At 41.2% G+C, this 13,394-nt stretch overlaps 1 protein-coding gene across 1 annotated transcript in view; it reads left to right on the forward strand.

Moving 5' to 3' along the window:
- ATP8A2 (ATPase, aminophospholipid transporter, class I, type 8A, member 2) overlaps positions 1–13,394 on the forward strand; it is a gene marked incomplete at its 3' end in the record, with an annotated part of 199,975 nt that overhangs the window by 37,174 nt on the left and 149,407 nt on the right. Inside the window, exons 16-20 of the mRNA XM_010083758.1 lie at positions 5,061–5,166; positions 6,500–6,582; positions 8,257–8,306; positions 11,397–11,466; positions 13,204–13,288. Of these exons, the coding sequence (XP_010082060.1) occupies positions 5,061–5,166; positions 6,500–6,582; positions 8,257–8,306; positions 11,397–11,466; positions 13,204–13,288 (394 nt within the window). The remainder of the gene's footprint in view (positions 1–5,060; positions 5,167–6,499; positions 6,583–8,256; positions 8,307–11,396; positions 11,467–13,203; positions 13,289–13,394) is intronic.

Below are 13,394 nucleotides of genomic sequence, written 5' to 3' on the forward strand. Positions count from 1 at the left end.
TCTGTTAGGAAGTTTTTTAGCATCCTGCATCACCTCTAAATTTCATAGCTCTTCTGGGCCACTGGTGTGTAAGGACTGACTGACTGGCCAAGTCTGCTCTTGAGTAACAGTCAAAGAATTATTGCCCTGCAGGAAGTGTTCCAAGGAAAAATAACTTGATCTGAAAATGCATGGAGGCTTCTCTGGGATTTTAATGTGGAAGAAAGTACCTAGGGTTGTCTGCTTGTGCTTTTTCTTGTATCAGCTTCTGTTGGATGAACTGTGCAGCAGTGCCAAGAGTATGATGCTGGCTTATTTCTATAGGGAAAACAGTGTAAACTCTTACTAGAATTAGAAAAGATCAGTTATTTCCAAAAACTTGAAAGAAATTTTGGTGAATATGCTAGATGGTCTTTATCTTGGTGCTTGTGAGTTGCATGTGTGCTGTGAATAAACTCATTGTGGAGATGCAAGCCTGTTTGGTGTGAGGTTATTTTCTACCCTGATGCAAGTTCAGGCAAGGAGGTCAAGAAGGAAGAGAAGCAAGAAACTTGGATCTTGTCCTAGACTTTTGTCTACCTGGATTCTCTCACAATTTCCTCTACTAATTCTAGTCTGCCTATAAACTCTGGCCTGCAAGCATATGGTGTAGTTGGAAATGTGTGAATTGATTTAGTGAGTATGTGTGATGAGCAGCTGCCCAGTGTGAACAGGTAACTATTGTGCTCATGTTGAGCCTTTACTTCAGTGAAAGTGTTCATTTAGCTCTCTAATGTGTCTGCTTATTTTTGTCAAGTGTGTTGGAACTGAGGCTTTTATCCCATCAGGCTTTGAAATCACCACTATCGTCAGCTGATTCTAGTTATTTAGGAAAGCAGCACAAGAAAAGCATATCACTACTGGAATGAAAAGCTGAAATTTAAAGTACAGTAGGGGGAAAATGCGTTCAGGTGATGAGAATCTCTGGGAAGCCTTAGTTCAGAAAGTAACTGTTGCCTGGGAAGTGTCCAAACATATTGTTTTACAGCTGACATTGTTGTAGCTTAGAAATATTTTTCACTCTTCTTTTGCCCTTATTGTGCATGGGACTCTAATACTTTCCCTTTGCTCAAGTACAAGGCAGTATCTTTAGTTATAGGTCATATTTTGATGGCTCTGGACAGTATAAACTTGCATTTAACCAGCACTTGAATATCAATGGAGTTAATGTGTTCTTTGAGTCTGTGCCTGAAATATCCTGATTCCCTCCAGCCTTATCAGCTTTACTGTTGATGCCCAACATGGCTGGATCCTCACACTGTTTTGCAGGTATTTCAATGAACAATCGGGAAGTTCATAGGTTTTTGGGACAATGAGTAGTCATTCTCCCTGGTAATGAAATGGATAAGTATTTAACTAGCTGTCCTTGTCAGAATGTGCCACACTTATGCAAAGCAGTAAGCTCAAGTTGTTAGGCTGTGCCTTAATACCCCATTGGCCATTTCGAGGCCATTTGCTGAAAAACCTGTCAGTCCTGCTCATCTGGAAATACTGTGAATGGAGGCACTGATCTGATACTGCTACAAGTAAAAGGAGAAATAAATGTATCTTTAACTTCAAGTGCAACTTCCCTGTAATTTTATCAGACTGTAAACAGTTGGCTAGAATAATGCAGTTTCTGTCTTAAGAGTAAGGAGGCTCAGTTAAGGACATGCATGACAAATGTGCAAATATGTAGCTCTGCGGAGTGCAGCTTCTTCCCCAAAAGACTGAGTTTTGACTCAGTGTTTTGTTCTTTCTGAATAAGGGAGAACATGAAGTGATGAAAACTTATGATATGGTTTCCTGACCAGTGGTCTATGCCCTGCTTGATAGTGGATAATACTGTGCCTTCTAGACAGGGAAACCTTGCTTTCAGTGTAGATAATGCTTTGTACATAACAATCCAGAGACTGCTCCCAGAAATACGAGACTGTCTCAATGTGTCTGTGTTCTCAGCCTGTAGGGGCAGTCTGCAAAGGAAGTTCAGCCAGTGGGGTATATTGCTGGTGTAGGTGTTTGTACACCAGCTGTTCAGTGGATCTTTGGAAAAGATAGAGAAAGAGAAGGAATCACTTTCAGCCAGAGCTGTTAGCACACAGGGAGAGAAAACAAGGGGAGAAGGCACTTAGAATGAGAGCTACCTGTGAACAGATGAACAAAAGACTAAAACATGCGAACTTTGTTCCTGCTACAGACAGAGAAAGAAAAAATGGGGTGGGAAGAAATAGAACAGAGCTTGACAAATGAGCAGGCAAGGAATGTCCCACAGAGACCATCAGTAAGAACTGGAGTACAAAAATGGCACAGACTTGCTTTAGTAGAGGAAAATAATAAAGCAGAATCGGTTAACCGGTGGGACTTCTGTCTTATGCAGGGGTTAAGCTTTGTGTGATGTAAGGGATGTGTTGCTACAGAAGCCATTAATGAATTTTCTGTTCACAGCTCTGGTGTAGGAGTTGGAATTCTTTATCCTCGTTCATGCCAGTGCAATAAATATTGTGTCAGTGCTGGAACAATATCGAAGGGAAACAAATTACAGCTGTGTGGAAGAGCTGATGTGATAAGCTGGGCCTCTGTCTGGTGATCTCTTGCTATAGAATTGGAAGATTGCCATGTAATCCATTGTGACTTGTGAAAATGCCAAGACAGTAACAAATTACATTGCTGGCTTGAAAGCAGAAAGGATATACATAGGATTAAAATATGACACTACCGGAGACAGGTTGTTTCCAGCTGATAGCGCACATACTATGAAAATGTGTAAGTGGCTAGGTGATAGGCATGTAAGAAGGACATCAGAGGTCTGTAGCAATGGATGCCGAAATGAGAATCTGTCAGGCTGTGCATTTTGATGTGGAGATACAACTTTCATTGCTTTCACTGGAAATAATGGAGCAGCAGTAACCTTCTGACCAGTAATTTGAAGTGGACTTAACATTTCACACGCTACTCTACCTTTATTTTCCATCTGTTCATTTTCTTGAATGCAGCTTTTGTACTCCAGCATGTCAAAAGCTACCACTGTTGTTATTTTAGTGCTGTGTGATCAAACAATTCAAAAGTTTTAGTACGCAAAGGCGAAGGTCCTGTGTGAGACAGTTATTTTTAAAATATTCATGACAAAGTACATGAAGTAAAACAAGAATGTAAGTATTGGATCTGCAGTCTTTCTGTTCCACTTCTTTTTTTCTGACATGCTTGCTTTTTGTTTGTGTGTTAACATATTGGCCAACTGACATTTTGTGTCTTTCATAGTAATTTACTTCCTACTAATTAAACCTTGCTATTGCCAGTGCATCCTTCTGTTGTACGTGTGTGTAGGCTGCATATACCATATTGAAAAAACAAACAAGAACTGAACAGTTTCTTCCTCTTCTTGGTCTTGTCCCTGAAATAGGTCTTGAGATAGAACAAAACTTTTTTTGTTTTTGTCACATAGTTTGGCTTGGGGAGAGAAGCATTAACATGCCTGAGAACCAATTGTGAATGCTGCTGGCCTGATTGTGAGAAGCTGCACTTTAAGTGCCCTTCTAACTGTGAAATGGAGGAGTCTTTAATGTTTCAGTAGTTCTTCGAGGTTAAAGAGTTTTATAAAATAACTATGTAGTGCATTTCAGGTTGTAGGACTGCATATATTTGTAGAAAAATAGATGTAATACGAGTCTCTTGCATCAGAGGATTTTGGTAGCATGTAGCTCTTGCATTAACAAGTTTCATTTGAACATTGTAGCCTTTTTTCAGTTGTGAAACATTCTGGTCTACACTAGCAGAATAGGCTGTATAGAAGCATCTTTTAATTAATTGTTTTTGAAAAAACTTGGATCCTGTTTTACTAGAATCTTGTAGGATTCTTTGCCATCTAATCTTGATTTTAGTATTACTGTAGTGGGGTTTTAGCCCAACCTTGTGCTAACAACTGTTGTCATGCTCTTGATTTTTGTAATAGTTCTATCTTAACAGAGTATATAAAAAAATGATATGTTAACGACAACTTTGGAAACTAGTTGATATACTCATATGCAAAAATTCAGCGAGAGTTTTCAGTCAAATAAGGCTTTATGCAAAGGTGCAACTGCTACATTCATGTCTGACTCAGTCAGTGAGCAATCACCTGCTGTGATGCAAGATTCTGATGCTACCAACTGTGGATGTTATGGATATAGCGGAGTTGAAGGGGAACATGTGTTCACTTCAGCTGTTTCAGCCAAGTGTCTTAAAGATCTGTGAACTGTGGGTGAAGTTGGTATGGCAGGTTGTGAGCTGGGTAGCTGAGTATTGTTCCTGACTGCGATGGGACTGTAAATGCTGTGCCAGAGGCAGGGGTGGAAAGGAGGTAAGAATGGGATGGGGGATTCCATTTCAAGTCACTGTAGCTACAGTTGCCAGAATTTGCTGATCAAAGGATTTAAGTGCTGTAGCATCTTCACTGAGTTTGAGACCTGGTGTCTGTTTAAGCACTTTGGGATGGCTGATGACTAAGCAGTCTGCGAACAATGTTTTATATTGTGTGTTTTCATGATGCTGAATGTGTAGGGACCATTGATCAATTCTGCTTGGCTGGATGATGTATTCCTGTGGAAGAGCCCATGATGTTGCTTTCTACTGGCTCATCAGATGCTGTCAGTTCTGGATGTTCATTGATAATGGTGCCATTGCAATGAGTCTAATTCTGGTGTGGTTACTGTCAATCTGTTGAAAAATGTTGTGGAAGGTGTCAAAGTAGTATTTTCTATTGCTTCATTGGCATCAGCATCGTGTGGCAGACATCTTTGCCTATATGAAGCTTAGGGTGCAACAAAACTGTTTCTGTATTTGGGGGATGGGGGAATAGTCTGGCTTCCCAGCTCTCTGCAACTTAAGTGAGGTCTTTATCGTTAGCACTCTAGGTTCATTAATGCTGGCCCTGAACTCTGCTGTATCTGAGACCAAGACAACTACTCTATTTAGAGAATATGATTTTTTTTTGTATGTGGTACCAAAGAGGTCGTCTTGGGTTGGTGAACAGCTGCCCCTCGGTATGTATGTAATACTAAACCTGACTCTCTTGATGTCTTGCCTAGCCCACAGCTGTGCACATACAGGAGTTCCTCACTCTGCTGGCCGTGTGTCATACTGTCGTTCCTGAGAGACAAGGAAATAAAATAATCTACCAGGCCTCTTCTCCAGGTTGGTTGTTGCTGTCTTTTTGGGGAAGGAAGGAGTGAGTGAGTAGAAGTAGATGGAGAGGGAGAAAAGGAGAGTCTAGAAATTTCTGAAAAGGTCATTGATTTTAAAAGCAAGATGTCCTCCAAGGTGCTAGCAGTAGATCTGGCATCTTCTGTCACTAGTGCACACTGCTTTTGAATGCCTCATACAAAACTGCCAAGTCCATGGTGTTTCTGTAGAGCTAGGCTAGGCTTATCCCTTCTGCTCTCATGAGACCATCTACTCTGGCCTCTGTCTGCAGGCATGAAAAGCAAAAGTAAAATTTTCAGTGGCTTATTTTATGACCTGTGGAAGTGCTGATTTGTTTCTGCATAGACAGTTACTTGCTCTATTTGGCATGAGTGCAAACTGTCTTGATCTAGTAGCTTCTTGTGTTGCTTTATGCAGATAGAAGATGCTGATACATGACAATACAACAAAGAGCAAAGTCTTGGCCATATTTGGGCCTACTCTTCACCCATTTCTTCTTTCAGGCAAGCGCAGTGGTACTGAAAGAGAGGTAGGGCCCAAAATGTGGAACAGTATGGCCCTGCTCTCCATCAAATTTATCTCAATTTCTAAGGATGTTTTCCAGAGTTATGGTGATACATTTAGTGATAAAGCAGCAGCATTTCTTAATAGAGTGTATGAAGAGTCAGGTGAACAGCCCACGTAAGGCAGCTCTAGTCGGTGTTGATGAACTGTGAAGAGACCAAGGGAGCTGTGGAGCTATTGTGGTTCCTTGAGCTAGGCACTAAATTAGCTTGTATAGTGCTTGTGCTTAATGCCATTTTCTCTTTAGTGAGGCTGTATAACTATACACTAAAGGTAAAGGTGTTGGCTTTGGTTTGAGCTCTTAATGACACTACCCAGTTCAGTCTCCAGAAGACAATTCTGTACTTATTTCTATAGCATCTGAACTTAGTGCCTTTACAGCTGGAAATGTATTAAATGTGTGTTGTAGGAATTAAGAATAACACAGCTTCGGTCTTGCTTTCAGAACAGGTATTTCTCTTCTTTCATGTAGAGAAGTATGACTCCTCCACAACAGTAGAATTTAGGGCTTCAGTAGTGTTACAGGTTGTTTTATACAGATTGAGTATGAAGTTTGTGTAGATGATATTACGTGGCCTTTGTAGGACTCAAATGTGAATGTTCTTATGGAAGTGTGTGCAGAGCTACTCTAGCAGCCCTACAGATGTTGGAGTACATGGGGAAGGGGGGCTTCTGTCTTTCCGAGCAGTGCGGCATATTGAAGTGTGGGCTTTGCAGGCCTTTTCTACATACCAGATTAAATTTAAACTTTTCTTGGCAGATGAAGGAGCATTAGTGAAAGGAGCAAAAAAACTTGGTTATGTCTTCACAGGACGAACTCCACATTCGGTTATCATTGATGCGGTAAGTCGTAGATGTGCATGGCATAGACTGCAAAGTTCATGGGCAGCATAAATGTCTCCTGTGTGGCTCTTGGGAGGCCTTTGCCTGTAGCATCCTAAAGGTCCTGTAAAAGGCTTTTGCAGACTGGGAAAAGCTGTCTTAATCTGTTTTTAGAGGCAAAGTCCTCTGCCCTCCTGTGTGGCATGGGCAATAGGATGTCACAGGCTTATATGGGAAATGACAGCAGTTGTGCCTGAAGAATATTTCCTTTGCCTGAGAAGCACAGATGAGCACACTCACATCAAAAGGAAATTAATGTGTTTGGGAGATTTTTCTATGATGTTCAACAGTTACTGTACTTCTAAATGTTTATTGTATTAAAATGGTATTGTTCTTCTGAATAAGACCTTCTACACAAGATCTATCTGCTTAACAAGCTCTGTATGCAGGGGTACATAGTTAACAGATTAGAATTGACACAGGCAGTTTTGAACTCATGGGGCCATGTTCTAACTTAAGTTGCAGTCCAAGCTAAAGTGGCTCCAGATTTACACAGGTGCAACTAAGGTGAGAACTTTGGAATAGATAGTAGGGTGATTATTAAGAATAATAGTGAGTTTTTGTCCTTCCTCCCAGGTACATTAACTTTCAAGTTTCCTGGTATACTGCCAAGCTTAGCATTTAAAATGTATTCTTCCAGGAGTTGTCACAAACTTTTTACAACTACTCAGAAAACTGCTGCTTAGTTTAAGGGGGAGAGTTTAGCATGAGCAGTGTTGTCTAGAGCTATCTAGGCTCTTGTTTCTTCAGGAAGACTGAGGCCCGCCTGACTTGGTTTTGTATTCCTCATACATGCTAAGCTGGGAGCAAGGTCAGTCTACAGTCAGCAATAAAAGCTGTCACTCCCAGAGGTTCCTGTCTCCATTGCCTGCCTCTGTGGCAGTACATGGAACACAGGTTGGAGATGGCTTTTGGCCTTGGGGATATTCCTGAATTGCTGTGTGCCTCATAGGACATAACTCTGTACTGCGATTAGGTTTTGCTACAGCCCTTGCTTTAACCACTTGCTACAAATACTACTGGAGTTCTGAGACTCCAGTAACTGCCACTGCTTCTACTATCCGTTATACAACAGGAATGGCAAAGACAAGGCATTTCAAAATCCTTTCCTCTAAGGTTCCTCATGCTCAAACCCAGTGAGCAGTTGGTGATAACAGAAATTACTCCTCAGTTAAACATTTTTTTGCCACAAAATATGTAATCTAATGCGCTTTTAAATTCAAGTGAATGAAATATTAAGGTAGTTCAGACAAAAGTTATTGTAATAGTACATCTGGATGGCATGTTTATTTTAACTTGGAATAATGCTCCCAGCTGTAGTATCTCTTATGTCTTAAGTCATCAACTGTGCAGCTTGAATTTCAGACCATGCTTATCCTTCTAGAGTAAGATATTAGTTCCTTGAAGTGGTGTAAAGATAGTAAATGGAGGGTGCCACAATATTACATATTCAATTAAGATTAGAATGCCTTCATTAAATAGGGCTCTACATAGCTTTTACCAGGAGAGGGAGCTATTACCACACTTTATTTGCCCTGGGATGCCTGAACAAAGGTGTTTAAACAACTTGCATGTTAACATGGGTAAGAATATACTGCAATTTATCCTTATGATAGTATATGCTTTCTTTTGTAGCTGGGAAAAGAAAAAACCTTTGAAATTCTTAATGTACTGGAGTTTTCCAGGTAAGTTTTTTTTCTCTAATGTACTAAATGCATAGTAACAAGAAAACCACATTTGTAAAGATTTTATTGTGAATAAAAAGATTCAGCTGATGTAATAGAAAAGCTGAACTTCCATAATTTCATCCTGCCCCCCTTCTCCTCGTTTCCAATATGGGACTAATACCAAGCTTCTTACAAACCAGTGGCTGTTGGCATGTAAGCATGAAGCTCTCCACTGCTATTCTAGCTCTGGCTTATTGAGAAATTGCTGTCCTGAAAGTGTCAGTTCTGTGCCTCAGTGTTTTCCTGATGTGTCACTTGTCTACTTCAAGAACGTGCTTTGAGATTGCACTTCTATAGTGCTTCTGTAAATTAGTTGGTTTTGAGTAGGTGGAATCTATAACTGGAGGGCTTTTTGGTGTCCCTTTTGAAGAACCCGTCCAGCTGTGAAAAACTAAACCTTGCAAGCACTCCTGACTTTTCAGGATAGTGAGGATGGGCACTGCTCAGGTAGCAAGACGCTTTGTGTGATAAATCAGGCCCTTAAATCACTGGAGATGATGATAAAAGGTGCTTTCTCTTTGTCAGTCTAAGTTTTGTCAGTTTGGATGGTGTGCTAGTGAGCAGGCTTTTTTGCTGTTTTTTTCTACTATTACTGTGGCTTAAAGCCTTGAAGTCTGGTTCTCTGCCTGCTTTGAGTTGGCTGGTTCTGCTCTAGAGGAGTGTGTAAAACTGAAGTCAGGGAAGATTTGGATAGGCAGCTTTTTTTGTGTTCTGACTTGCTTTGGCGATTACTCTTGACTACTTGCTCCTTTTCAGAATGTAGCTACTTAAGCTACTTGGGGAATATCTAAAAAGGTGCTGGAAGAGTCTCTTACAGTTTCTGACAAGTTGACCAGTACTCTGGTGTCTGTAGATAAGAGTACTGTAGCCTGCATGCAGCAGAAAAAGAAAGCAGTCTTGGCTCTTCTCTGTGTGTAGCAACTTCCCACTTGATTAGTGAGGGAGTTCCTCTAATTAGATTTCAAAAAGCACAAGGAAGTTTCCTAGTGTCATGAGCTTGCTGCAGAAATTCTGGGCACAGCTAATTGCTGTCCTTACAAGCTTTCTTTAGAAAGTCTCAGAAAGGATTGTTTTGTCTGATATATGCCAAAAGCTTACTTTCTCACACATGGCTCTTGAGCCTTGAAAAGGTGTTAGATCTCCCAGAGCAACTTCAGAGGAAGAGGAGGAAGATTGCTTTGCACTCTGATCTGTTTGTACATATTGGCAAGAAGGAAAAAAGGAAGGAGGATGCTTCCAACTTTTTCTTTTGCTAAGGAAAAGAGTTATAGTTACAGATTATTTCTTCTGAATATGAAACCACATGTTCTTAGGGTTCTCTTGATGAGAGTTCATTTGCTTGCTTCTGCCTCTTAGAAGCTGCAGTTTTTCCAGTGGCTCTTTTAAAGGAGCGATAAGTGAAATGCTGAAATTGATCTTGGAAAAAAAAAATATCCCTGCTTACCTTCCTTTGTGTGATGGGATAGCCCTTGGCTCGGCACCAAGCCACACACACCTGCTCACACAGTTCCTGCCCCCACCCAATGATAGGGGAGAGAATTAAGGGGGTAAATGGGAAAGAGGACTCGTGGGTTGAGATAAGGACAATTTAATAACTCAACTACAAAAGTAAACTACAATAATATTGAAAATAATACTATATACAAATGAGTGATACACAGTGACACTGCCCTCCCTACCCAATGACCAAAGGCCCAGCCTGCTCCCGGCCAACTATCTCGGAGAAGGGAGAGAATGTGTGATACACAGTGATACTGCCGCCCCCCCCCCCACTCAATGACCAAAGGCTCAGCCTGTTGCTGGCTAACGATCCCAGAATTACACTCATGATTCCCCCAGATGGGGGGTGCACCGCTCCCGGAGGCACTCATGGAATGGAGATAACATTCCCAGCATCCTGGACCAAGAGCTGACCGGAGTGGGGGGAAAACAACCACCTGGCCCCAGCTACCGATCCCCCTGGAGAGGGAGGGTCCTGAAACTCATGGAACAGAGATAACGATTCGAGCATCCCAGACTGACCGGAATGTGTGGTGGGGGGCGGGGGGGGGAAGGCCTTGGGAGAGCGATGCGGAACCAGAAGAGAGCACCGAAAGTGAAGCGAAGGCGAAAGAGAATGCTCTTCCGGGAGTTCTTACCTATATACTGGGTGTGATGTGCATGTTGTGGAATACCATTGGTCACTCTGGTTCTCAATCTTAATCTCAGAGCAAATCCCAGGCTAGCAGCTGGACTGTGTCTCTTTGCTTGTCTGCCGACCTTGGCAGCAGAAAAATCATTCTTCTTATCAGCTCTTCTCCTGAGCATAAATCCAGAACACAGCCTCTTGCTAGCTATTTATGAAGAAGAGGGGAAAAAAAATTAATAGTTAAGTTTAAGCAGTCTGTGCTTAACCCAGGACACTTGGTTAAACATCTGTGTACAGTATGCTACTGTTTAACTTTATGTTAAAAATATATCCTGAATTTTACTAGCTTGATATGTAGCCCTGTCAGGGTCTGACATAATCAGACCTATATGGTTGGGATTAGATGAATATAAAAATCTATAGGAAGGCCAAGAGCTGGTCTATTCCATGAATCCTTTTTATGACGCTTCTGCATTCTTTTGACTTAGGAAGTTAAATAACTGCCTTTTTCGATGGTGGTTTTTTCGATATCTGTTATGAATAGAATAAATACACATTCAACCTTAATTTCTAGCCTGAGTCCCCACAACTATTTTGCTTGAGGAACAGGGAAGAACAGAATAAGTGTGACTTCTTTCAAGAGGATTTCTGTGCCATCTCGCTCTTTTCCAAATTCTCACCTTTGGGTTCAAGTCTGTGTTCTGGCTGAGTGCTCACCAAGGAGAGCCATAGCGCTGAAGCTGGAAATGGGCACTTCAGTATTTCTGTTCGCTGGCAAGTATTGTGGGGTATTAAGTTACTACTGTTACATCTCACCTGATGTCAGATGTATTGAACACATCTGAGAAAACTCACTGGCCAGAACAGGACTTACTCTTCATCACTATGACTAACGGAAGGAAATATTTTTCTTTCAATAGCAACAGGAAGAGAATGTCAGTGATTGTTCGAACTCCAGCAGGACAGCTACGTCTCTACTGCAAGGGGGCTGTAAGTAATTATGCTACCTAATGGAGAACTAACACTACCACTTATTGTTTCAACAGCTGTGACTGATGCTGGCATTGCATGTCTTGTACACAATACCTGTTGGCTTGCTGTTTAGGGCCAAGTGATTTAAGAGATCTGTCATTCTTTTTCTGTCTCTTTTTGCAGACAGGAAGATCGCTAGGTTTTCTACTACCCCGTTGCAATCCTGAAACTAATGGGAGCAGTACCCTTTACTTACAGGCAGGATTTCACCCAGCTGTGCAGCAGCAGTTCAGGAGCTAGACTAAATGATGTTGTCTGAATCTGTAATACTAAAATCTGTTCTCAAGTGGTTGGCTTTTGATCTGGCTCTGTTGCATCTCTGCACCTGCTGTTATCTGTCATCATGACTTGCACCATGTTGTGCTTCTGTCTTCACTGACAAGAGCAATAACTTATGAAAGTAACAAAGGCTGCAAAACTACCATTGACTATGGCCAGAGGGTGTTTCTAATTTCAATAGAAAACTATGGAGGTGGCTTTTTGCAACAGGGAGAACTACTTTTGACTTGTGTAAGGCTGTGGTTTACTTGAAGTTGTCCTGACATAGCACTGCTCTGGTGCTTCAGTTTAACTCTCCTGATCTGGCAAAGATGTGCTGGCTTCATGCTGCTGTGGCAGGAGTGAATTAAGCCCACTGTCAGCATGTAGTATTTCAAAGGGTTATGTGTAGAACTGCCCAGATCTGTAATGGTTTGTCTTCAGTCACTTCTCATACTGTGCCTGTATTTGCAGTTTCTTGACGTGCGGCACCGGAAGGGATGGAAAACAGGAGAGTTTGTAGTCTAAATTTTCATGCTGTCTTCTGTATGAGCAGGCTTAGTTGTCTAACAGAGCAAAGGGGTTGTAGTAATTAGTGTAATCTGGTGTTTTCTCTTATATGTTTTGCTGCATCCACCACTTGCCTCAATTATTCTACATGAACTCTTCTGTATCCTCGTAGTCCTCTCCTGTCCTGTCACTTAATCATAAATTACTTGTTTTGTATGCCTGTCTCTAATCAATGTTAGGTGTAGGCCTGTTTACTTAGTTTAAGAGTATGTATTTGAGCAAAAGTAGGGCTTGTGTATTTTACGTGTGTGTAACAACTTGTTCTGGTAGTTGCAGAATAAAATCCAGAGACTCTAGATATGCAGGTGGTGGTACTGCATTTTGATTGTAACTGTTATTTGTGCCTTTTCAATTGCCCTTTGTTTTAGTGATAAAGTTGCTGCAGGAGGAAGGCTATCTCAGAGAGTTTTGTGGTAGAATCTGTTCAGTGTTTCTGCCTTGTATTTTTTAACATCAGTGTGAATCTTTTCTAGAAAGGATAGCAAGAAGCTCTTCTGTATGAGAACACCATGTGTACTGATTATGATGAGGCACTTGTCTCAAAAATCAATGTCTCCACTTAGTAATTCAGCAAGGAGTGTTCTGTATTGCCCAGTAATGAGGACCACTTTATGGAAAGAGGAGAGGAGGGCAGTATGTTTTTCTATCCCCATTATTTAAAGTGGATGCAGTATCTCTGCCACTGGGCACAACCCAGATCATTTACTCAAACCAGAGTCTCTAAAACCCAAATGCATTACTTCTAAATGTAGTCTTGGGTTCTGATGTTAGCAAGTCCACTCAGGTTTATTCAGTTAAGCTTGTAAACACACAAATGGAAACTTCATATGTAGACTTACACTGTTGTAATGATTTTGGTTTTAATAGGATAATGTAATTTTTGAGAGGCTTTCAAAAGATTCCCAGTATATGGAGCAAACACTGTGCCATCTTGAGTACTTCGCAACAGAAGGTAAGAGAAACAGCATGTTATGAGAATTCGGTTTATCAAGTTTGCAGTATGTTCTGCATTGTCTAAGCTTTGCAGAGCCAAATAAGATGGTTATGAAGATGAGGTT

The sequence above is a fragment of the Pterocles gutturalis genome, unplaced genomic scaffold (genome assembly GCF_000699245.1).
Source record: "Pterocles gutturalis isolate BGI_N339 unplaced genomic scaffold, ASM69924v1 scaffold5920, whole genome shotgun sequence".
In the NCBI taxonomy this organism is placed as follows: domain Eukaryota; kingdom Metazoa; phylum Chordata; class Aves; order Pterocliformes; family Pteroclidae; genus Pterocles; species Pterocles gutturalis.